At 38.2% G+C, this 23,697-nt stretch overlaps 1 protein-coding gene across 1 annotated transcript in view; it reads right to left on the reverse strand.

Annotated features, from left to right (window-relative positions):
• Window positions 1-12,338: 12,338 nt before the first annotated feature.
• The window catches only part of klf7b (Kruppel-like factor 7b), a 79,945-nt gene continuing 68,586 nt past the window's right edge, over window positions 12,339-23,697 (reverse strand). The window contains exon 4 of the mRNA XM_017421154.3: window positions 12,339-22,280. Within this exon, the coding sequence (XP_017276643.1) occupies window positions 22,229-22,280 (52 nt within the window). The 3' untranslated portion in view covers window positions 12,339-22,228. The remainder of the gene's footprint in view (window positions 22,281-23,697) is intronic.

The raw sequence follows: 23,697 nt of genomic DNA on the forward strand, positions 1-23,697 counted from the left end.
TTTTTTTACAAATAAAATAAAATAAAGAACATCTATAAAAAGTCTGATTTGGTCAATGTTAAAGTACTGAAAAAGCATTATTAGCTAGTTTCTGTGATCTACATAACTCCTGATTACCTGACTCCATACAAAGCAGGGTGATCGTGTAATTCCTGTCTGTTTGCAAAATATCTTATGAACCAGTGGACAGATTTGAACAATATACTCAGAAAGCAATCACTGGATGTACCTCTGCAACTGATTAACTTGAGGAGTCAACCCAATTCAAGACGTTTTCCACAGCTAATCGACCATGGTAAACACAAAAATGAATATGTCTCAGTCAATTTTACAGATACTGAGCTAAAATTTGGTGTGGTAGTATCTGGGAGTCATGCCCATCACATACTTTGAGCGCTAAAAGATCACTATCTGTATAACCCTAGTATGTGTGCTTCCTTCTACTGTTGCAACAACACATCTTCATTGTACTGATCCTTACCTTCAGCTTCATTCTCCGCAGAAATTTAAATACATTCTGGGTGTTTAGTTCACACAGTCAAGCACTAAGATTTACCTTTCACCATGAAAATGCATTTAAACTCTAAGTAGTGTTTAAACATTTTGCTTTACAACATGCTCACAACAACACAACCTTATTATTATTTAAACTCGTCAACACAATCAGTTTTTATTATATGGGAGTTTTGTGTCCCCTTCTCATCTCTTCATGTTTACTTTCCTCTTTATAAGCTGTTTTTATTGCTACTCAAGGGGATAAAATTAAACACCTTGAGAAAGAGGGTTTCTACTCTCTCTGACAGTTTGGAAAAGAGAATTGCTTCAAGTTTTAACATCGAGTCACAAGTCAAGACAGGTGTATGTAGACAAATCAAGCTGTCTTTCTGACAGAAAATCGACAAAGCACTGAAGAGCCCTTTATTTCAGTATCTTGTCCAAATACATCTCAACAACAGAAAGCTTGCAACTCATATGGTGATAAAAGAAACAATCATGGATCGGCTGATCGGATTTCTTACTTTGAAGGAGTTCAGAGGGAATGTTTCAGAATCTGCCGATTAGACTGAAGGTCTTAGTGCTCAATTCTGATTTTTTTTTCTCAAATCTGATTTTTTTGCGTGGTCGTTCACATTACATTTTAAATGCAACTTCCATCAAATTCCAGTGTAAACAGTCTCCAGATCCTAAAATGGCCCACAGATCCTTCTCCTTCATGCACAGGAGAAGATATGACATCACACTCCACATGCTGTGATTACTGAAGTAAATATGGTCGCTGTGAGTGTTAGCATGTGTGTATTGATTCTGAAGCTGCTGTCCAATCGGAGCCAACTGTACATCCAAATGGTAAAAGATAAAAGAAGACGGGGAAGAAAATGAGCGTAAATGTTAACAATGACCTTCTTTTGCGCTGTGGCTGCTTTCTCTATTCAGAGGCATGTGTGGATGCAGAGTCAGAGTGGTGAAACTTATCTTCCTTTAATTTGATGCAAAAGTCAGATGAGATGCAACATGAACAATCACACTGCGGTCGCTTTGAAAAACACTGGATATCTATCTGATTCAGTGCCAGAAACTGAAAGACCCGGGACAGATATAAAAAAAAATCTGATACGTCATGTTCAAACTGCCATAAAAAATTCAATATGTATTGCATAGGAGCAAAAAAATTGGAATTGGGTTGCAGTTGCCTGTAATGTGAATGTAGTCTTAACCAGCTCCACAAGGCTAAGGCGTTGCAGAGATGATGATTATCTCAGCTTTTTAGAGCTGGAAAGGCCTGTCTTGTTGTTTTATAACGCATATAGGATTGAATATTTCCTCCTGTTAATGCTCAAAATGTATGCCAAAAAGTAAGGAAGGAGTGAAATGAGATTTGCCCTAAAATGAAAAAACACAGCAATAAGTAATTCTATTTTTTATGTGTCTAAGGGTTTACAAGCTGATTTGTGCACATTTGATACTAAAGGTTTGTTCAAACTAACAGCATTCAGTAAGGTGAGCTAAAAAAATAGTAATCACAGAGTGTACTGAATGTTGCTCCATGTTTTGTTGTTTAGGCTTGTGTTTCTTTGTGCTTTTTATTCATGTTGCATCAGAGCAAATCCTCCTGGAATGACCTGAGACCTTGACTCAGAAGGAAAGGACCATGTCTCTGTGTGGACTGACTGAATGAGTGTGTGTGTGTGTGTGTGTGTGTTAGTTCAGGCTTTGTTTTTCCTATTCAACAATGGGCCACTGCAGGATGCACCAGGTGCAGGAAACACATAAATGGGTTAGGGAGACCTGAACACTTTGCCAGATTGCTCCCTGCTCTCGTTTATACCTTTTTAATTACCAAAAATTTCTAACTTTGTTGCAATCTTGATTAATTGTTATTCTCATCAGCCTTCCCTCAGTGCATCTGTTTGTGAGCTAAAAAATGAATTGGTGAATCAAAGGGACACAGCCCTTCCACCCACCACCCCTTAAAAAAACCAAACAAAGTGTGACATTTTAAATGTAGCATCTCCACAAAACTTAAAATCCTTTTTAGAAGTTCATTCAAAAGATGTGCGACTCACGATTACTGTGACATGGAGTAGAGTGCCCCCTCTGCTGAATAAACTCAACACCTCCACGAACAGATTTGTCTCCAGAGAAAACTGATGGGAAAGCATTCACAAGAAAACAGAGAAGAGGAAAGAGGCTTTACTCCGGTAAACATTGTCTGAAGTGATGTGCAGTGAGATAGAAGAGGAAAAAATAGAGGCTGCTGTCTAAGACAATCTCTCTCCCCTCCTTTTGGCTTCTCCTTCTCTCTCGATCTGAGCAGGCACTAAATAATTTAAGGCTTTACAGTTCAGCCTGCGATAAAGTCAACCAAACAGCTGAAGCTCCGACTGAAACAGAAGGAGAAGAAGGTAGACACAACTCTGCTCAATTTCTGACTCTTTTGTGTGAAAAGGACAGATTGTGCTCATCGTCTTCAAAAACAAAAAAAAAGAGGACAGTTCTTTTAGATTAAACTTTCAGAGAAAATGTAATGTTAGCTTTTGATGTCTCAATTGTATGCTGTCATTCACAAGAATTTTTTTCTTCCTGCTTGTGTGTGTTCCTGAAAACCGACAAAAAGTATTTTCTTATAACACAATACACGCACAGGCTTTCCAATCAACATTTAACCATTTTAATAACGAGGTAATAATGATCTTTGTGGAGAAAATTGTTTCCTATTTAGTCCAAATACAGAATGTAAGGGAAGATATTGACCTTCAGTACAAGCGATCTTAACTCTATTGGATTATTATTCACATTGTGTCAATGCTGTTGAAGGAGTTTGATTAATTTGTTTTTCTTTGTAGACAAGATTGGCTTTGTAGAATATATAGTTTGTACAGTGACATCATCAAGTCTGTATTTTTTGCCATGTTGTAGCCAACAGCTATGTCCATTTAGCATAGTGTTATACATAGTTGGTCCTGCACATATTATTCTTGGAGTGAGACCATAGTGCTGTACTAGAAATTGAGTTCTGATGTTTGAGCCCAGACTGTGAGCCACGGACAAACTGAGCCTCACAAACCTTGTCGAGCCCTCAGTGTGTCCGGACCTCATACTTTAGGATTGAGGCAGTCAGGAGGTACTTTCACAAAACAGTTCCGTGAGATGGCCGCAAATTCAAGACCGTCTTTATGCGGCCTCCGACCGTTTTTAAATCATAGATGGAGCCGCCCACGTCTGACATAGAAGTGAGCTTTCAGAAATGAAGTGAGCATAGCGGAACTCAAGAGCAGCATGGAGCAGGACTCAGCTGCGTTGATGTGGAGCGTGACCAATGTCTCTCTCATATTGTTTTCAAATTAGGATGAATTAACTCTGCTAAGTGATTCTCTTTGTGGTTAAATACGTTTTTAGACCAAGTTGTGCATCATCATCAGTCTTCCCTCTGTAAGAAATCTGTTTGTTGTTGTTTAATCCCGTGACCAGGTGGTCGTACAGACCAGATGTCATCACTTCATCACATTATTGAGCTGCAAAGCCGACTTACCTTTTCACATGTCGACCACTCTGTTTCTATCTCCCTTCATGGCACAAGGCCGCATCAGACGTGAATTGGCTTGAATCCCCTTGCCGCCTCGGTCCATTCAGAAATCCCACCAATGTGGCCAGAAGGCGTCGAAGTCCTGGCCTGAGGTGTTTTGTGAAAGAGCCTTGGGTCACATATAAGCACATTTGGTGAGTAGCTCAGCTCAGACTAAAGTCTCATTTTTATGAAGCATTTTTTGTGAGCTATTGCAAGTGTTTGTGTTTAGAATCAACACGTTATGAGCCCTTTGTGCCATCTTTAATATAAACGCCATGACATCTTTGGGGGCTCGTCCGGGATTGGAATTTGTGTTTTATTGTAAAATTAGTGGCGATCAACAAAGCCGTACATTTGAAGGTTTATGAAAGACTGTTTTTAAATATTTCTTAGTGTGGCAAAAAAGATAAAACATAGATCATATAGGACATTTGATTAAAATTGACAAAGCATCAATCAGGAAAAAAAACATAAAAAAAAAAAACAAAGAGAAAGAAAAAGATTGAAAACTAAACGATTGTTGACATCACAGGAACAAACCTCTTAACTGGGCAGGGTGGCTGTCTGAGTATAGGCACACAATGAATATTTCATTTTACAATTTGTATAACTTTGTCTTTGTCTTTGTAACATTTGGCCAGATATTTAATATTTAACTCCCTCACATCCCTAACTCATAGCCATCAATAATAATTTATTTACATGCAATCGTACATTTTACATTGAAGGTCAGCAAAAAAGAAAAAAAATAAATAAATGTGTTAAACATCTGGCTGGGTTTCTACCTCAGTAAGAAACCAGGCAGAGGAATAGAGGCGGGAAAATACTAACCTCTTATTACGGAAGAAAATTAATTATCTTGCCGCATTTAAGAAATCTGTCTACTGCGAAAAACCAAACAAAACAAAGATTATACATTTTTTATTTTTTAAGTATTAGCTGTGCATTTTGAACATGTGTATGTGGCGTGACCAAAAGAAGTGAAGTGTGAAGGAAGCAGACAGACTGACAGGGAGAGAGAGATTAGCTGTGATAGCAGGCTAACATGTGTTTGACCTCCTGGGTGGCTGTAAGCAGCAGATAAGCTAAAGACTTGATTGTCTGAGGACCTCTGCAGACTCACGCTGTAATTAGTTCATTTATCTGAACATGTAAGGATAGAATTTACACAAACCTCTTCTCTGTGCTCTAGTGACCCACAGGAGTCCAGACTCTTGACCAGAAATCTCTGCACAATTAGCCAAAGCGGCCATTTGGCTCTTTTCCCCAACCTCTCATTTCACTTTATTATAAATGCAAGCCGGTCAGGCGGGCATTATAAATACAATTAAAAAAAAAAAAAAGTGGTGTCATCAGAAGTCTAGATTTTTGAATGCCTAAACTCAGGAGGAGGAGGGAGGCAGTTAAACGTTATCAATACTGACTCCATCATGAAGCTTGTGTTTGAAAGTCAGGAAGACAGAGTCACAGCTAATCAGGGTTTCCACCTTCAGCAGCTGGCAGGAGCTGTATTGAATTTGGCAGCCTGAAACGAACCAGAGCACCAGGAAGCCAATGGCAGAGAAACACAGCTGCCCGAGAGCAACACAGCAGGAGCTCTGGGTTCATTTATCCGCTGCAAACACATCACAAGGGCACCACGCTCCTCTGTAGGCTCTTACAACAATAACGAGAACAAAATTGAGAGCTTTTTGTAGTCGTTGTATTTGCTAATTGGTGCTTCAGAATTACAAACAACATACTACAACTGATAAAATGTAAAACAGTATGTGAAATATAAATAACATGCATAACTTGTATAGGCTGTGAATTATGGATAAATGGTCAAAATAAAAGAAATTACAGAAAAAGTGAAGTATTGTGTAACCCTTTATGTTCATAAGTAATTTGTAAAGTCCCATAAGAGGTTGCGTTTACCGGGAAACCCAAATTTAGGCAGAAAGTTGAGAGAAATAAATATTTAAAACAAAACTAAAGGGGAAGAAAGATTCAAACTCTGTGCAGAGTGAGATGAAATAAATAATTGCTGACAAGGAACAGCAAAAACACTTTAAACTATATTTATACACTGACAGTATAATGATTGACTACAGAGCAGGTGTAACAATCAAAATTTAGGACCACGTGTGCAAAAGGGATCGAACAGAAAGCAAACCAACAGATCAGGAAAAGAGAAGGAAAAAATCCTCAAAACCAAAACACTGAACCTTTTCTACAGAGCCTGCCGAGTGCCAGAGATTGAAATAGAGATGGAAGTTGTGGAAAATCTGTGCAGTTTAAGGAATTGTGCACACAGCTTTGCAATAACATCTGTGTTCATGTGCAGCAGGTAATGATGCTTCAGATATTCTGGAAACGTTGCTCGTTCCTTGTATGAATGGGGAAACTGATGTTAACACAACAAAATGCAGGAAGTGAAACAAGGGTTTAGGGACTGTACTAATTCTAACATCCAGTTATGTTATTTAGTACTAATATTAGTTTTGTTTGTGGTTTCACCGAAATCACATTAAACACATTTCAATCAGATTTTTGTCTCCTGTTACTGTCATTCTAACAGGTAAATTGGAGAAACATACATTTGTGTAATCTAGGAAATTTTAATTCTTGTGTTACATTACTGATGGTTTCTAAATTGTCCAGTTTGGAGTATTACTTGTTTTGATAAAAAAATTAGGTTGTGGTGTTATTTTCTGCTATCAGGTGAAGGTGACGTTTGTGTTTTTACAGTGGCTGACTATTTGTTTAGAAAGAAATAAAATGATGTCTGTTAGCAAATCTGTGCACACATTTCTTAAAAGAACATATTATCATGACATCTGTCTTTATTTTGACACCTGTCATGTCCGTTATATCTTACCAAGGGTTCTTGTGTGCTTGATGATCAGGCACTTGTGTTTCCAGGAGCCTAACTCTACGAAATGGTCACATAGTCTAGTTTAGGTATGATCTTATTCTAGGCCCCTGCTTAAAACCCTTCCTTAAGGTTTTTATGGTGGATATACATTATCATCAACATCTTGCTTCAGGTATTAATTCTCAATAAAATGTAAATATGGGTTTTTTTCATTTTTTCCAGTGTTAACAAGATCATGCAAAACGTACCAAGCAGAAATTCATTTAACACTGTCAACACTGCTGTTGGAGTGGATGCACTTTTTCACTTTCTTCTTGTTTGTTGTCCTCTTTGGCATCACAGACCATTAGATCACCAAAAACAGTCATTTCAGATAACATGTCATAGTCTTGCTTTGGTTATTACCATGTTTAATTTTATTTCAAACCTGTAGCCAGGACACATTCTAAGCTACAGCATCATTCCTCATAAATAAGCTGCAGGTTTTGTAGCTTCTTCTGTTCTTATTTTGAAGCTGCAAGGCCAAACACATCCTGGAGCTCTGAGCTGCACAGACAGAAATGAAATCAGCTTAATATATTTTATTAGAATGTACTTAACAAAGTGACAGCAGCTTTTCTTCATATTAAAAACTAGAAGACTCCATCAATCTCCTGTGTCAGCAAAAGTGGTTTGTGCATCAACAAATTAAAATTGACATTCATCGTGCCTCCCACAATATGCACCCCCACCCTTACTTTGTTAAATTTCACATTAGTTTGTTTTATATTATGGCAATAAGTTTGAATCAAAGGACATGTCTCACTGCTGGATAGTATGTAAGAAGATGAGCGGGTGATGAGTTACAGAAACATGACTACTGGCTCGCTGGGCGTGCTCACAGCTAAAATAGAATGTAGTAAGAGATAGAAAGATGGCCAGACAATGTTTGTGCATGCAGCGTAGTATTTTTAGATCAGTGTGTTTGGATGAAATCCCAGAGGATGTCTCAGTGCACTTACAGAGCCCAGATTAATGAGAGACGCTGCAGAGTCCCTACAAAAGGACAAAGAATTGTGTAAACATTTCTCACAAATTAAAGAAAACTCAACGAGGTAACCAAGAACAAGGAAAAGGTAGCTAACTTAGCCTTTAAAAAGATGTTTTTTAAAAAAATAAGGTTGTTAGCAGTATTTATGAACAGTCAGTCAGTCTTAAACTTTTGATCAGCTGAAAAAATCATGTTTGAGTGTAAATGCAGTTTTCAATTAAATCCCCGCTCAAAAGTTTTTGTCTCTTACGCTGATTTCTTCTTTTAACATTGTGAAGCTCTACTTAGAACCTTCTTAAGATCCAATAGTGCAAAATGCAAATTCTTGCAATTTTTTGACTGGTCTTAAGATTTTGATCAGGAGTGTATGTGGATGTGATTGGACCATATGTTAGTTGGCCAAGCCCTCCAGCATCTGCACCATGAATACTGCATTTTTGTAAGTAAAGTAGACGCTACTTACCTGTCACCATTGTTTACTATGGTTTGCTCTTCTTTCAACATGTACAGCACAAATAGACTATTGCATTGTGTGTAGGAGTTTTTGCCTCCTAGTTCTCCTTCCTCTGAATGTCTGTAGCACTCTTTCAAACTACGTTTTAAACCAAAAACCAACCAAAACCCCACAACATACACCTCTACCGATGCAGTCCTCCCTTGCTGTTGTTGATAATAGTGAGTGCTATGAGCCTAAGCGATGAGGCGGATCCTCAGTGTTGCACAAAAACATGTACATTTTTATAGTGCCTTCATAGAGGGACCAACAGTCTTCATAACCTTCAGGGAGTCCTTTTAACAGCTTGGTCTGAAAGCTCCTGTTCTCAGGAGAAGTCAAGCTAACAGCCACTCAGAGCAATTCAAGAGCAACTTTTTGTCATCTAAAAGTAGTTCAACCAATTTATTCACAAAACACAGTGAAATTGAGAAGGTAACAAATCAAAGGCAATACATATTTTCTGGGGAGATAAAAGGATATCTTTATAAACCAGATCCTACAGAGTCAGATTGAACCCTGGCAATATTAGGACATGTTAGCGTAGCATCACAAACTTTAATGCAAAAGCGATGGTGTAAAAAATACTTGGAAGGAGTTTTGGATAAAAATCGACCACACATTTATTTTGTTTGTTGTTAATTAACACGACCGTTCCAGATCAAACCTAAAAATCTTTGAAAAGTTTTAGTAGGATTTGTTTCAAATGCTATTACTACCCTTTAGTGTTCCTTTGGGGAAAATTGACCCAATTAAACCTAATATAAATACATTTTTATGGTCCCATATTTAGCATGTCATAAAATAATGCATTCCTTTCAGTTGTAGTTTTTTTTTTTTAACTTTATTCCTCCACTCATTTGACAAAAAACCCAAACAAAAATGAGCTCTGTGGCTAAAAGCATCTGAACTTTTTCAGGTTGTCTGAAAACAGGGCCACCTGATCGGATACCACAGGTGGTGGGGGTCGGAGGGTGGATGGTCTTTGCAAAACTCCAGACATGAGTTTTTTCGGATTGGTGGAAAATTCCATTGGGGCATCATAAGGCAGGAGCAATGCCACTTTGTAAATAAATAAATAAAAACAGGGGAAAGCTTCATGGTCCAAAAACCTGGACTTAGAATTTTTCTGGAATGTTAAAAAAAACAAACAAACAAACAAAAAAAAGAATTGTGGAGTTTTGTCAAATTAAAGATCCTTAGCTAAAATTTAAAAAAGTAATTTAAAATTGATATATTTCAGGCTGATATGACTTCAAAAGCCTAGTTTATGGTGGAAAAACATTATTAATAAATAATATCTTTTTAGCAGTTATGCAAGGTGGTCAATTTTTTTCTTCCCAGGAACAGTTATTGCAATAAAGTAAAGAACCTTCAGAAGGTTAAGCATCCACAATGTTTAATTAAAAAAAATAAAAAACGTTTATGTCCATAGAATATTGCTCTTATTGGTCTGCTTGAAACAGCTTTATAAATCCCTCTCCATTTTTCCAAACAGAAATCACTGAGATCATAGTCTACAGCAGGGAAGATACTAACTGCTAATAAGTACTCATTTCTACTCCAAAAAATTAGAAACAAGTGTCTTAAAAAAGCCAGTAGTAGCTAGTAGTATTTGAGACAAACCTGCTATAAACGACACAAAGAACTGTGGCATCAGCAGCTTGTGATTTACATCAAATCAGCTGGATTAAACTGCCTTTTCTCACTTATCATGAATAATTTTAGAGTTGCTGCTGCTGCTGCTTTGTGAACAGATGTTGGGACAGTGTCCCCGTTTAGTCCACAACAGCATTATGCAGCATGGAACTCTTAAATGAGCTGACATGGTCCTTCGAGGAGATAAGTATGGAGAAATTCCCCACATTACTGTTTATCATGCTGTTAAAGAAAGCTGACGGTTGCTGTTTCTGTAAACACTTACCAACACGACACAGCCTAATGCTGCTGAATAAGATTATAAAGAGCTCACTCGCCTCCCTTCTCTGCCTCTGACAAGAAGTAAATAAGTGTGCAAAACTTCCAAATGCCCACGCTAACCAGCTTTGTGAATTCCCGGTTTCTGGCCAACATGGCCCACTGCTGAGAAATGATAATAATCCTCTGTGTTGACTTTGCTGAGATGTCTTCATCTTAAGGGCTCTGTAAGCAAAGAAAACATAAGCAAATGTAAACCTGCAAAGGGTGTATTTACAGGAAGGATTTGAAACAGGCTCAGATGATTTTAATCAGAGGAATGGCCATCAAGTCTGCCATTCCAGAGAAATACAATCACATCTGGGTCCTATTTAATTACTTAATTAGCTATTTCTATATAAAAGACCAAATTTACAGGGCAGATACTATATATGAGCTCTCATCTTCTGCCTAATTAATCCCTAATTAGCCATTAATTATCTGATTATCTCATTTAGTCTGTGTGACATTGGTGTATGTGTCAACTCATTGAATGACAAGTTTGCTCTAATTAAAGCCAATAAAGCCGTTTACAGTGAGGCGGGAGCAATAGATATTCATGAGACTGAATTAATCTGCAATAAAGACATAAATTCCCACCAGTGTTGAGAATCTGTTCTGATGTGACGCTGGTTCTCCCATCAGTACGGAAGCACTTCTGCCTGCGGCTGGACAGGACGTGTCCATCTGCCTTAAATGGCTATAAAGACGGCGCAATGTGATACCACACAGTTTGTAATTACCTCTGGGTGAGCACACAGGGATGATTTCAGCCATATCCGGAAGGTTTTTGACGCAGTTTTCTGCTTGTCTAAAGTGGAGACTTGCAGCTTAACAAATAAGAAAGATGGCGGTCGTGTCACTGAATGTCTTGGGAAGTCTGTTCATGAAGGGAAACGAGGCGTCTGGGGTGTACTTGAAGTGAAAATTTAAGGAGGAACGCGGTAAAGATTCATGTTGCTTGAGTAGGATTTCAACCTAATTATTTTGATCCATCCACATGTCTTTCAGCCCTGGCTTGTTGTATTTCCACTAAGGTCTGAGGTTCATCCAAAAACAGTGGTTAGGAAAGTAAAGCAGTGTTTTACAGGAATGAAGTTTTAACCTCTGACTCTTCCATGAAGCTGCCTGGATGGAGCCCTAATCAGACAAACACAGCAGCAGCTGCCTCGGTTCTTGCATTCAGATTTCTAATAGGATTGTCATAAAGAATGCTGCGGATGCTCAACAAATCAGAAATATTTAGTGATTTCTCATTAAAAAGCTCCACCTCAAAGGTTCTAGGTAGTTTCCAAAGTATTACTTTCTGCCAGGGTTGTTTTCTGAGATAAATGATTACCCAGGTAATCTGTTTTGGCCCTGGTTCCTGCAATCAAAAAAGAGGGGGGTAAAAAAAACAATAAAAACAAAACAAAACCCAGGAAGCGATTCCTGCAATGGAAATGTGCCTTGCGATGAATGAGTTAGAAAGGTACAAGGTGGACGTAAAATGGTGGAAATATTCAACCAGTCAGACACATTTATTGGTCCCCCATCACCCTAAATGTTCCAGGTAGTTTCAAAAGTACTACCTCCCTACAAGGGTTTTTTTCTGGGATAGAATTTCTTTTCCCTAAACTGTGTTTTGAACCTGATTCCTGCTGAGGAGAGGCCTCACAAAAAGACCCTGGTTTCTGGAATTTGTCAGTTCAACAGATTACAAGCCAAATGTTTTTCAGAATTTGTGTTAATTTGATGAAACCTTAGGGAGACTACGACCAAACGTTGAGAAATCTGAATAACCCAAAGCAGTCAAGTTGAATGCCTTTGACATCAATAGTAATGAATTTCAGTAAAACACACCCAGTTTGCAGTTCTGAATTGTGTTAAAGACTAGAGAGCAGTTCTGCAAGGTTGACTTGAATGTAATTATTACAATAACACACCAACGCATAACCAGATTCTACCATTTATTACACATATTACATTCTTAAATAAAAATGCTCCACTTAACAGGTCTTGCATAGATATCTTACAATACCAATTTAGAAAAGAATTATGAAACAGACCAGTAACAAAAATAAATTTTTCTTCTTCCTTAATAAAGAACATTACCATACTAACATCATATAATACAAATAATATTTTAAACACTTTGTACAGCAAAAAATCCAAAGTGAAACAAGAGAACTGAAAAATCAAAGAAATGACAATGACAGAAAGTTTGGGATGTGGGGTCATGGTTTATGAATGTGGCGTTGATATGAACCGTATCAGAGTTATAGAGCCCCTGTTGAATGTCTGAGAAGGGTGGTATGATGATAAACACACATTAGCTTGATTTTTTTTGTCTTTTTTCACTTTTTGAAATGTCTATCAAACCAAGAACACACATTGATAGATGTGATCAGTGTACACACACACACTGGATCATTAAAAGATAGTAAAATTCCTCTAGTTCGAATGAAAGTGTTGGTTCTTCTTATACATACATGACTAAAGGATTGGCACCAAATTAATTTTAGTTAGTGTCATTGTAAATTTTTTCATTGTGAAGGTTTTCTTCTTTTGTTGATCAGATTGAACCAAAAAGGTCTACAGCTTTTGTTTGGTTCTCGTGCTGAAAGAAATTTTTGAATGTTGTCTGAGTGTCGTTTTAACCAACATGTTAGTAGACATCAAAGTTGCACATTACTCAGTTTGTACATTTATTTTATAACAATTTAAAAAAAACTGCTGTTTTTGTTTAATATTGAAAATGTACACGAGACAGGATTATAAGTAAGCGAATAATAATGATAAAATAAATAAAATAAGGAAGCTGCTTATAAATAAACTAAAAGAATCCAGATTTTTTTCATGATGAGATCTTTTTAAGGCTTAGCTCTGACATTATCGACAAACTAACTGAGTGCAGCCAAGACTTAAGTGAACTGTTGCTGTCTTTAAACAACTACAATCTCAAAAATTGCATAACAGTTCATGCAAATGCTATTTTGTAAACCTAGTACCACTTCTGATGCAGCCTGGAGCACTTCCTGCTGGAATATCAAAAAATGTCATGTTTTGCATTTAATGCCACAATAACAAAAGTGGTATAAAGGTTTACAAAATAGTTTTTGCCTAAATTGCTATCAAATTTGGATTTGGTCTTGGCCCCACTTGGACTAGCTGTTAGCTCATCAATCTGGTCAGAGTTAAATGTTATTTCTTCAAACTGCGACTGTTTAAAGAGATATCTACAGCAGGTAATATATTGTGTATAACCTTTCTACAAAACCCCACTTCCAAAGAGCTGAACTACCCATTTATCAATAAGCTGAAGACGTTCTAATGAAGGATATTCAAAAAATAAAATGCATTGCATGAAGAGACTGAAAGTAGTTTCCAATACAGAGTGTGATGACCATTACATTATTTCATTTGTATAAAAAAAGCAAGCCTATGATCCATAAAATCTAAATTTCTGAATGCATGGTTTCTAATGTGGTGCAGCTTGAACTTAATATTAACTAGCACAATTCCATTTTCTAATGTTTTTGATCGAAAATAATCTCCAACACTGGTTTAGTGTTTCACAAAATGTTTCAGCAAAGGCAGACACTTCGATACCAATCCAATTTTCACATACTGTTAGGCAGAAAAAGCCAGAATAATAAAAAAAGAAGCACAAATCAGAGAAAGAGCACCTTCAGGCATAAAGACACAAAAAGTTAGACCAACTGTATCGATTGTGGAAATTTAGCTGACACTTTGAAAAGTTACTGCAGTCCAAAAAAACTGCTTGGAGCTCCCAAGCTGCGTAGCTCCTGAGAAAACTCTTGGAAACAGCTGGATAAATAAACATATAATGGGCCACAGAGGGCTCTGATGGTTGTGGTTTGGGTGGAGAGGGTTTAGTGTGGGTAAAGTTGAAACGTACAGACAAAAAGTGAAGGGTTAAATGTGTGAATCTTCCTATATAATGACACATAGAGCATGAACGAACACAGTAGTTACAGAGTCACTCCAGGATGCCAGTGATACCAAGAAGCATTGAAAGTTTTCTTTTTTCTCAGGGCGATGGTGGTGAAAAGAATATTTCACCAGGGGGGTAAATAGATGCTTCAGTCAGATTCTTGGTAGCAAAGGGCATCCTGGTGGTGTAACAAATGTTAAGTGGATAATTTGACAGAGTGCTCAAACAGACTATGCTAGCAGTGCGCGCACAGGAAGAGTGCAATAGCTAATAATGATCACGTAGTGCAATGGTTGCAAGAACTAAAGCAGATCTATAGAAATGTCTGAGACAGTGCTGTCACCACATATGGTTAATTTCACACAGAGTGGTCAGCAAGTAAGATCCCACGCTATTTACAAAAGCTGCCAGAGGTGACAATCTTTCTTCAGTACAATATGGTGGAATGCTGTGGAAACAAAACTTGGTCCCTCAGAGGAAACAACACATCGGGGCCACAGAAGGATGACTAAAGGCCGTTTTCTCTATGGGTTTGAAGGCGTGAGTCTGAATGTAAGTGATTGCTAGCTTCTAAACCAGATGGTCTGCTTTGGCTCTTGTTTGCTGATTTTAGAGCCTGTTTTATGGACGCAATTTGCAAGTACAGCTTAAATGCAGATTGCAGGCTTCTAACGAACAAACAATGGTCAATTGCCATTTTGGTTCACTACGTTTGTGCCACAGTAATATTATAGAATTCCTTCAAGAATCTTTTAAACTTTATATATGATGCTTGTATTTTTAGAATGTTGGATCAATAAAGCCAAGCATATGTAAAGGTAACAAAGCTGGACTAAATTTAGGGTCCTTAGAACTTCGGAATTCATCTGTGACCAAATTCATGTGGATTACTGTATGATTTGTGTTTTTGCACCTGAGACAGAGTTTTTATGACACAATCCCACATTCAGACTGACCCTCCAGAGTGCAAACCCTTTCAGAAAATGATCTTCCTCTCAACCCTTAATCCACGACATTATTGAAGTTCGACTACTGTTGATAATCTAACATGAGTTTAAGATTTCTGACTTCAGCCCCACATTTAACTTTGAAACAAGACAATGCGGTTCGCAGTATGCTAACAGGCTAACTTAAACTAAAGCTACTTTCCCTCCTCCTTTAGCGGCTCCCACCACTTTGCTGGGCACTCTATACGACAATGAAAACATTATTTTACATTTGTGAGCAATGAGTTCAGCTCCGGCTGAGACTGAGGAGAATGTTTCTGAGGCATGAAGAGTCAGAGCATGTCCATAATTAAGGATTTACTGGGATGGACATGTAAAAAAAAAAACAAAACAATAAAACCCTTTCCTTTTATCTTCCATCTTCCACCCATCACTTCTCTCCTGCATCTTTGCCACTCAGATCTTCCTACTACATCTACAACATTCACAGCAGTTAACTTAGAAATATGCAAATCTTTGGGCAAAATGGTAAAAGTGTGCGTTCAGCATTCCTGCAGCTGACAACTGCTGTGGACAGAAAGGGAGGGGTGGGGTGGGGATGGAGGGACGGAAGAGAATATTGGTAATTTATCTGTAGTCCATGAGATAAAATGCACTATAAGGTTTAAGAATTTTATATTCATGTGCATGAACAATTTTCCAATCCGTTTAAAGATAATTTAGCCTTTTTTATTGTCTCCTGGTGTTTCTATGTGCTAACAAGGCTTTCTATTTATACTAGATCTTTCCACTGGGTATGAACAGCTGCAATCAGTGTGGCTCAAGGTCCCTGTGGTTTTTTCTTCCCTTTTTTTCCTACCTCAGACCACTCCATTTCCCCTTGACCCAGAGCTATCTCATTAGCTCAACTACAGCTAGCGAGGAGGACCCGGGAGTTTTAATGCTAATCGGAGCCGAGGGATGGCAGCTAGGCGGCCCGGAGGAGCCCGAGAGACGACGGGGGACCTGCAGCAACGCTGTGACAGAAAACCTGCTTTGACAGGCTGGGAGACAGCAAGCGAACCAAATGTGAAACTGTATCTGAAGTGACTCTGATATCTGTCAGACGTCATGGGAGAGATTTTCATTTACGGAGAGAATGACTGAGTTTTAGTTGCTTACTTTTGGCTAGGGCTCAATTTATGATGTCACATTAGGGTCACTCAGAAAAAAAAAAAAATCGAGGAGGAAGAATGTTTTTTTTGTTTTGCTAATTTAAAGATTAAAGTGGAAATGTTGAGAAAAAAGTTGAAATTAAGTTGTCATTTTAAGAGAAATCAAAAAACAAACCATCATTAGCACAAAGACTTACAATTATTATAAATTTTGTAGTAACTTTATACTTCAGGATTGGTTTTAATAATAGCAACAACAAAAAAACAAAACAAAAAACTATGACATATACACAACTGTACAGAACTTGTAAATACATTCTCAAAAATTGTAGCTATCAAAGTAGGAGTTTTACTGGAGAGAAATACCTTTGAATAGTTTGAAGTCAACACTAAAGTGTATATGTCATATTCTTTGAGACTCTTATTGTGAAAGACCAAAGGAAGTTCGATGAATTCTGCTGCCGTGGCAGTGTGGCAGTAATAAACTGCACCTTGGACTGGTTCAAGAAAATGCTTTGTGTTGTTATTTTGTAGTTTCTTTAAAACATGTCCACTGTAACCCTCGGCTACAATAATAATAAGAAAACACGGAACGGATAAAGTTGAGTTTGGAAGCACAATGGGGTTCACTTCTTCTGACTTAAGGGTGAGTTACTATTTTGACTTAATTTTCAACATTTCAGCTTTAATCTTTTCAATTTATTCACATAAACAGTCTTCTTCATCAAGTTGCCCTAAATAAGCCATCATAGTAATTTACTGAAATGAGACTAGCTCTTGAAACTGAAAGCAAACTTTTCTTGGTTTCCATATAATTGTATAAATATTTAAACAAATATTGTGATTAATGTCAATTCCTCTGAGAAAACTGAACATAATGCAAGCGAATTTCTCTTTTTTAAGTCAGTCAGCTATGTGACCTGTATGAATGCATGGATAAATGAAGGGTCAGAACAAAAACCAAATAAAAACATCATTATTTCAAGAAAAGAAAAAAGAAATCCAACACCAATGGGTTTATTTTACTTCTCCCCCACATAGTTGCGCCCTTATTTTGAAGTTAAAAATCAGTACTGAATTACCACTCAATGGCTGCTGTTCTCACAGTATGCTTAATGGAGATAGACATTTCCGGACACAACACACATTTATGCCATTAAAAGCCTCACAGAAGTGCAACAATCTGCATTTGTCTATGATTGTACGCCTTGTGTACGAGGCCTTGCTTCTACATCTCTTTGCAGGAATGACATTGCATCATCCAGAGTGATAAAAAATACCCAACAACACTTGAGTTTGTGTTGGTTAAATAAAAAAAAAACATGAGCTGCTTTTTCAGAAAGTACAGGAAAAATATTTACACCCTCTTTCAAATCCAAGTTTTCTTTTGTCAAAATCTAAAGTTCAGTATCTTATAGAGGTGATCACACAGAATGAATAGTTAACCAAGCACTGCACATGGATGCTAATTAACCTTTAAATTTCAGTGGAAGCAGTAATAGTGCACACAGTTTGTCCAATCACTAATTTAGTGCATTTGCCTGATTTAGATCTAGTAAAGACCACGTTGTTGTGTTATAGAACCTCAGTCTTGAATGGGGGTGTACTTACTTTTTACTCTGTATTCAGCAAAAGGACAGAGTTAGTAGAGACAGCTGCCGTTAGAAACACAAGACTCATATGTAGGCGGTGTCCCGCTGATCTCCTCTGACAGAGGAGACTCTGCCCGTGGCTAAAGGGCAGTTCCACGCTGGAGGTTTTTGGTATCGATTGTTCAAAAGCTGCACCATATACCCCCCATTGAGGGGAACATTTTCACTGTTTCACCTAATGAATGCTGGCAAGGCCAACTGGCACAATGACTTGGCATGCTGAGATGAGAAATCCACCACCAGCTTCAGGAACCTGCACCTCACCCAACTGCATCAGCGAGTAGCAGCGAGCGTTGGACTGTTTGCGTGTGCTACGGGGCATGTAGGTGTTGGTGGGCGGATGGAGCAGGCGTGAGAGCGTTGGCGTTTAATGCCCTGATTGCAAATAGGTTTTCTTTTTTCTTTTCCTGCAACCATTGAGCAAAGGAAGCCGGCACTGAGAATGTATGTTTGAGTTTTCTCTCATCTATCTTTCTATCTTTTTTTTTTCCACTTTCATCAGTATTAATGACATTCAGGTCACAGGAAAAAAAAAAGTACTTGTTTTTATAAATGCATGAAGTAATGATTTAAAAACCCAGCAGGTGATTCAACAAACATTACTATTTATCTTCATGACAAAGAAAAGTGTTAGATATTCGGTGACAAGTGGCCTCATTGTTGCATATTTTGCAGTTGTCCACACTGTTTGAGCGAGCTGCTAGTTTCATCATTTTTAGCAAGCTTAAAAATGATAGGAAAAATTTTTTGCTTCACTTCCATAAATGAATTCCGTTATTGCAACAATTCTGTTGAAAATATTGTGCAAAAATGGCATAATTAGAAAAGCTGGAACATCACAGGGGTGTGTGGGGCTTAAATCTTCAAAATATCCTAAAATATAACCTCAACCGCTCAGAGGCTCTACATACAAATTTAAAACTCTTTTAAAATGAGATGAAACTCATTAAAAGTTTTTTTTCTTGTAAGCAATGTTTCACAGAAATGAATTTTATTTCTGATGAAACTAGGTAAATAAATACTTTCTATGCCTATATTTTTAAAGTTTGCCTGCAAAGGGGCATATGCATTTTGGATGGAAATTTTTCACTTTGTGACCCAAAGATTAAAACTGCCCAGTTGCAGTACTAGTGGAGTATAATTTCACTGATACATTTAGGTTTTGAGAGCATAGTGATAGTGCAGATCTTTTAAAAAGAGGCTCTATGGAATGTTATAAATTTCCACATTTTTAATTTGTTGCAAATAGCTCTGAACAGCCTCAGTTTGGAGAAATAAAGGTTACTTCAGACTAACGAGGTAGCAGTTAATTTGAGCAGATCAAGGTCAAAGTGGATCCTAGAACAACTCCAAGTGCTATATGATTTTAATATTTTACAAACCTCTACACCATGTCACTATCATATTACATGGGTTTTTTCACAGAATTCTCCAATTATTTGCAAGCGAAATAGTGGCAGCAGCAGCTAGCTGTCTGGAATGATTTTTTCTGTTGGACTAACCATGTAATGTCATTGAAAGCAATGTAAAGATTTATAAAAACAAGCATTTGCTCAAACCACTCTAAAACTTTAAAGATTGGAGCCGTTTTTGTACTTGGCTTCATTTGGACTAGCTGGTAGCTCGTCAATCAGGTCAGAATTAATATTTCTCCAAATGGAGGTTGCTCAAAGAGCTATCTAAAACAGATAAGATATTTTGTTTATAATCTCTCCATAGAACCCCACTTAAAAAAAAGAGCTATCATTTCAATGTTATTTGTTGAACCAAAACTGGAGTTTTCAGTAGCAGGTCGTTGTGGTAGCATGAAGTAACAAGAAAACAACTTATAATACTAATTACAGTCAAGTAAACAACATTATTTAGAGTTAACATCAATATTCAAGCCCATTTTGTCCTTTTTTTATGTTACTGTGACTAAAAATCTGATTTACCAATTAAAATGAAGCAGCTGTGCATATGCTTCCCGCTGCAAACTCATTGTACTGTAATTTTTTTTTATCGTTTAAAATTTTCAACTGCTTCATCTTAGCTGATTTCTGATAGAAACACTGACTAATACATTCTGTTGTAATCAGCAATGAGTTCTGAAGTTTAAAAAAAAAAGGATTAAATATGAGGTGCAAACATTAGCGTGAGTTATGTGGGTGATTGTTGGAACCAAGAACAAGCTGATTTCTCACTTCAAAGGATTTGGAATCGTTTGTTACCTCCAGCCGAGAGCTAAGATACTCTTCTACTAAACAACAGTTGCTAAATTCCTACTGTGAAAGAAGATTTGGGAGCAGAACATATAATTCCACAAAGGCTGTGCATGTATGTGTGTGTGTGTGTGTGTGTGTGCGTGCTCAGGAGCTGGAGTGTTTGCAGGAAAGCTGCCATGCAGTGTTTTGTTTTCCAACTCTGCTCATTAGTTTAGTAATTATTTTTTTATTTCTTATGAGTCTTATCTTGAAAAAGCCTGTAAGCATAAGAACTGTGTGTGTGTTGGTGTATGTGTTTGTGTGTGTTAACGAAAGTGTGTGCTTGTTTTGTATGCAAAGTGTAAAGTGAGAAAGAACTGTTTTTTATTGTATTTTTGAGTCTTTTATAATTTTTTTTTGCGTGGTTCTTTTTTTTTTTCCTTATTTACCACTGTAGAAAAAAAGCACAGATAACGTAAAAAAACAGGTAAGTGCAATTAATGGATACAAAAACAAGCAAAACCCACAGGTCTTTGTGACTGTATCTGTTCAGAACCAACACACAGATGTCGGTTGGCATCTTTAGTCCCACGTGAAGAACCAAAAAGCAGCTCTTCCAACTCAGATCTCACCCTGCAGTGCTGCCAGGAAGATGGGATCTTAGAGTTTGTGAAAACACACACAGATGATTTTCAGAATAAAAGACCTATAAAAAAAAGAGAAGAAAAAGTTTGCCAGTTTATAAATCAGTCCTCTTGACCGGTGGAGTGTCAGGAGGTCATCCCAGGGTTTAGTTATGTAGCTGCATTTGGTTGCAGGAGCAGAAAGAGAAGCACAGAAATATGCTTTTATGTGAGTCCAAATAGAACACAAATCTTTATTTTTTTCTAGGACTTGATTCTGTTTTTGTTCCCATCTATTGGTTGCTGCTAAACTGCAGATGCAGAGTCAGTGCACATGGGGATAAAAAGACCAACAACGCTCCGCTTCTCTTCCCACACATTCTGGTAAAAGTCAACTTAGATTTTCAGTTTTTTTGTCTCTTTTCCTCAAACACATTTCAGTGAGTTTTAAGACATTTTCTCTAAGAGAGAAAAGCACAAAGTGTCATTCTTTTTGATAACAACAATAAGAAGAATTATTGTTCTTTAAGTAGAAAAAAAAAAAGGAAGAAAGTGTCGCTGCGCATTTTCTGTCCGTTGGCCTGCTGGGGCGGCAGGCGTCTCTGTGAAGGTGGGAGATGCAAATGCCCTCTAGAGGAGAGCCTGAGAGCTGCAGCAGCATCCACTGACCAAGGTCCCACAGGCGCCCTGAAACACCCGGCGTCCAGCCCTGGGTTCGATTGTCAGCCATGCTAGGAGTCGATCCATAGGGTCTCCCTCCTGCAGATGCTGCATTGTTGTTTTCTTCACATAGATTACAGAAGCTGAGTGCGGCAGATGGTGGTTTCTTATGTTCCATGTATGAAAAACGGCAACAACGTAGAAACAAAAAGAGTTGAGTATTCAAAAGCACTGTAAAGCACTAAGAGTTGACTAAATGGATATTAACGCTTTTCCCACATGACTATCTCCTCACCAACATGACTCAATAATGTAAGCAGACTGAATACAGAGAAAGAAAAAACGGCGGTACAATGTTTCATCAAACTATTTAAGTGTGGATTGGCAGTGTCCAAAGCCCAAAAGCTGCATGAGAACAGCCAGGGTTCACCGGGATGATGGGTTAAAAGATAGATGTGTGAAGTGTTTACTGTTGCAAATGTGAATGTGTAATTTTAAAGAAAAACAACAATCTAGCTACTCCTCATTTCCTTCCTTCTCCCCTCTGCAATGGTTGCTTTTGTGCAGCCATTTTTCTGAAAGAGATGAACAGTTTGTAGCATGACTACCCGTCCCTCTGTCCTTTGACTCCTCCTCTTTACTCCACCCTTCCCACTCTTCTTTTCTCCCCTCAAATGTGCCTCTTCATGTGCAATGCCAGGTGGTCCGATCGAGAGAAACACCTGCAGAGAAGCAGAGAAACCACGTGTAAAGTTCTTATTTAGCATCCAGATTATGCATTATATATTTAGAACAAATTCAAAAAACACTACAGAAGAAGCAGGATCTAAAAAGAAGTCATATAAAAATGCCATCCATCCATCCATCCATCCATCCATCCATCCATCCATCCATCCATCCATCCATCCATCCATCCATCCATCCATCCATCCATCCATCCATCCATCCATCCATCCATCCATCCATCCATCCATCCATCCATCCATCCATCCATCCATCCATCCATCCGGTTGCAAAGTCAGCAGGTCAGGAAGAGAAGCTCAGACATCCCTCTCCCCAGCGACATTCCCCAGCTCATCCTGTGGAATCCTGAGGCCATAGAGACTATATCATCCCTACAGCGGGTTCTGTGTATGCTCAGGGATCTCCTACCAGAATGATTTCCACAAAACACCTCCAAGGAGAGGAAACCAGTAGGCATCATATGCACAAATCACCTTAGTTGCCTCAATTCAATGCAGAGGAACAGTGGCTCTACTCCAAGCTTCTTCCAAATGACCAAGATTCTATCCCAATCTCTAAACGTGAGCCTGGCAATCTTCCAGTGAAAGCTAATTTTATCAGCCTGTATTCAGAATTTCATTCTTTTGGTCATGATCCATATTTTATGTTCTAAGGTGAGGGTTGAAATGTGGATGGACCAGTAAACAGAGTTTTCCTGTTGGCACAGCTCCTTCTTTGCTAAAACAGACCAAATTAAAGTCTTCATTTCTGCAGACTAAGCCCCAATCCAACAGTTTATCTCTCACGCCACCCTCCCATCACTCATGAACGAGATACCAACATTAAATTAAATTCCTTCAGCCCCTCATCCCCAACCCAGAGAAAGCAATATATCTTTTACAATTAAGAATCATGGCCTTGGGTTTGGAGGAGCTGTCACCCACCCTGGCAGCTTCACACTCAACAGCAAATCACTTCATTGCATGCTGAAGATCAAGGTTTGGTGACACGAAACCTTCTGCCAAACACAAAAACGAGACCCTGAGATTACCAAACCAGACACCCTCCTTTTCACGACTGCATCTTGAGAGCCTAACCATGAGCGCCACAATCAGGATTAGAGACAAATGGCAGCCATGGCAATGTTCAACCTGCACCAGAAACAAGCTCAACTTTCTTCTGGGAAAGAAAACAGAACACTAGCTTTGGGTGTACAGGGACTAGATAGTCTGCAAGAGTGTACCGCATACTCCTACAGCACCCTTGCTCTCATCCTCCACAGAAACCTTTGAGGGACAGTCTTATATCTTCTCTAGGTATATTGAACACGTGTGGACAGTACAATGATCTCTCCATGACACCCTTCAGCAACTCTGATCTACTGTTTCATGACCCAGGAGAAAGCCACACTGGTCC

The sequence above is a fragment of the Kryptolebias marmoratus genome, linkage group LG6 (genome assembly GCF_001649575.2).
Source record: "Kryptolebias marmoratus isolate JLee-2015 linkage group LG6, ASM164957v2, whole genome shotgun sequence".
Taxonomy (NCBI): domain Eukaryota; kingdom Metazoa; phylum Chordata; class Actinopteri; order Cyprinodontiformes; family Rivulidae; genus Kryptolebias; species Kryptolebias marmoratus.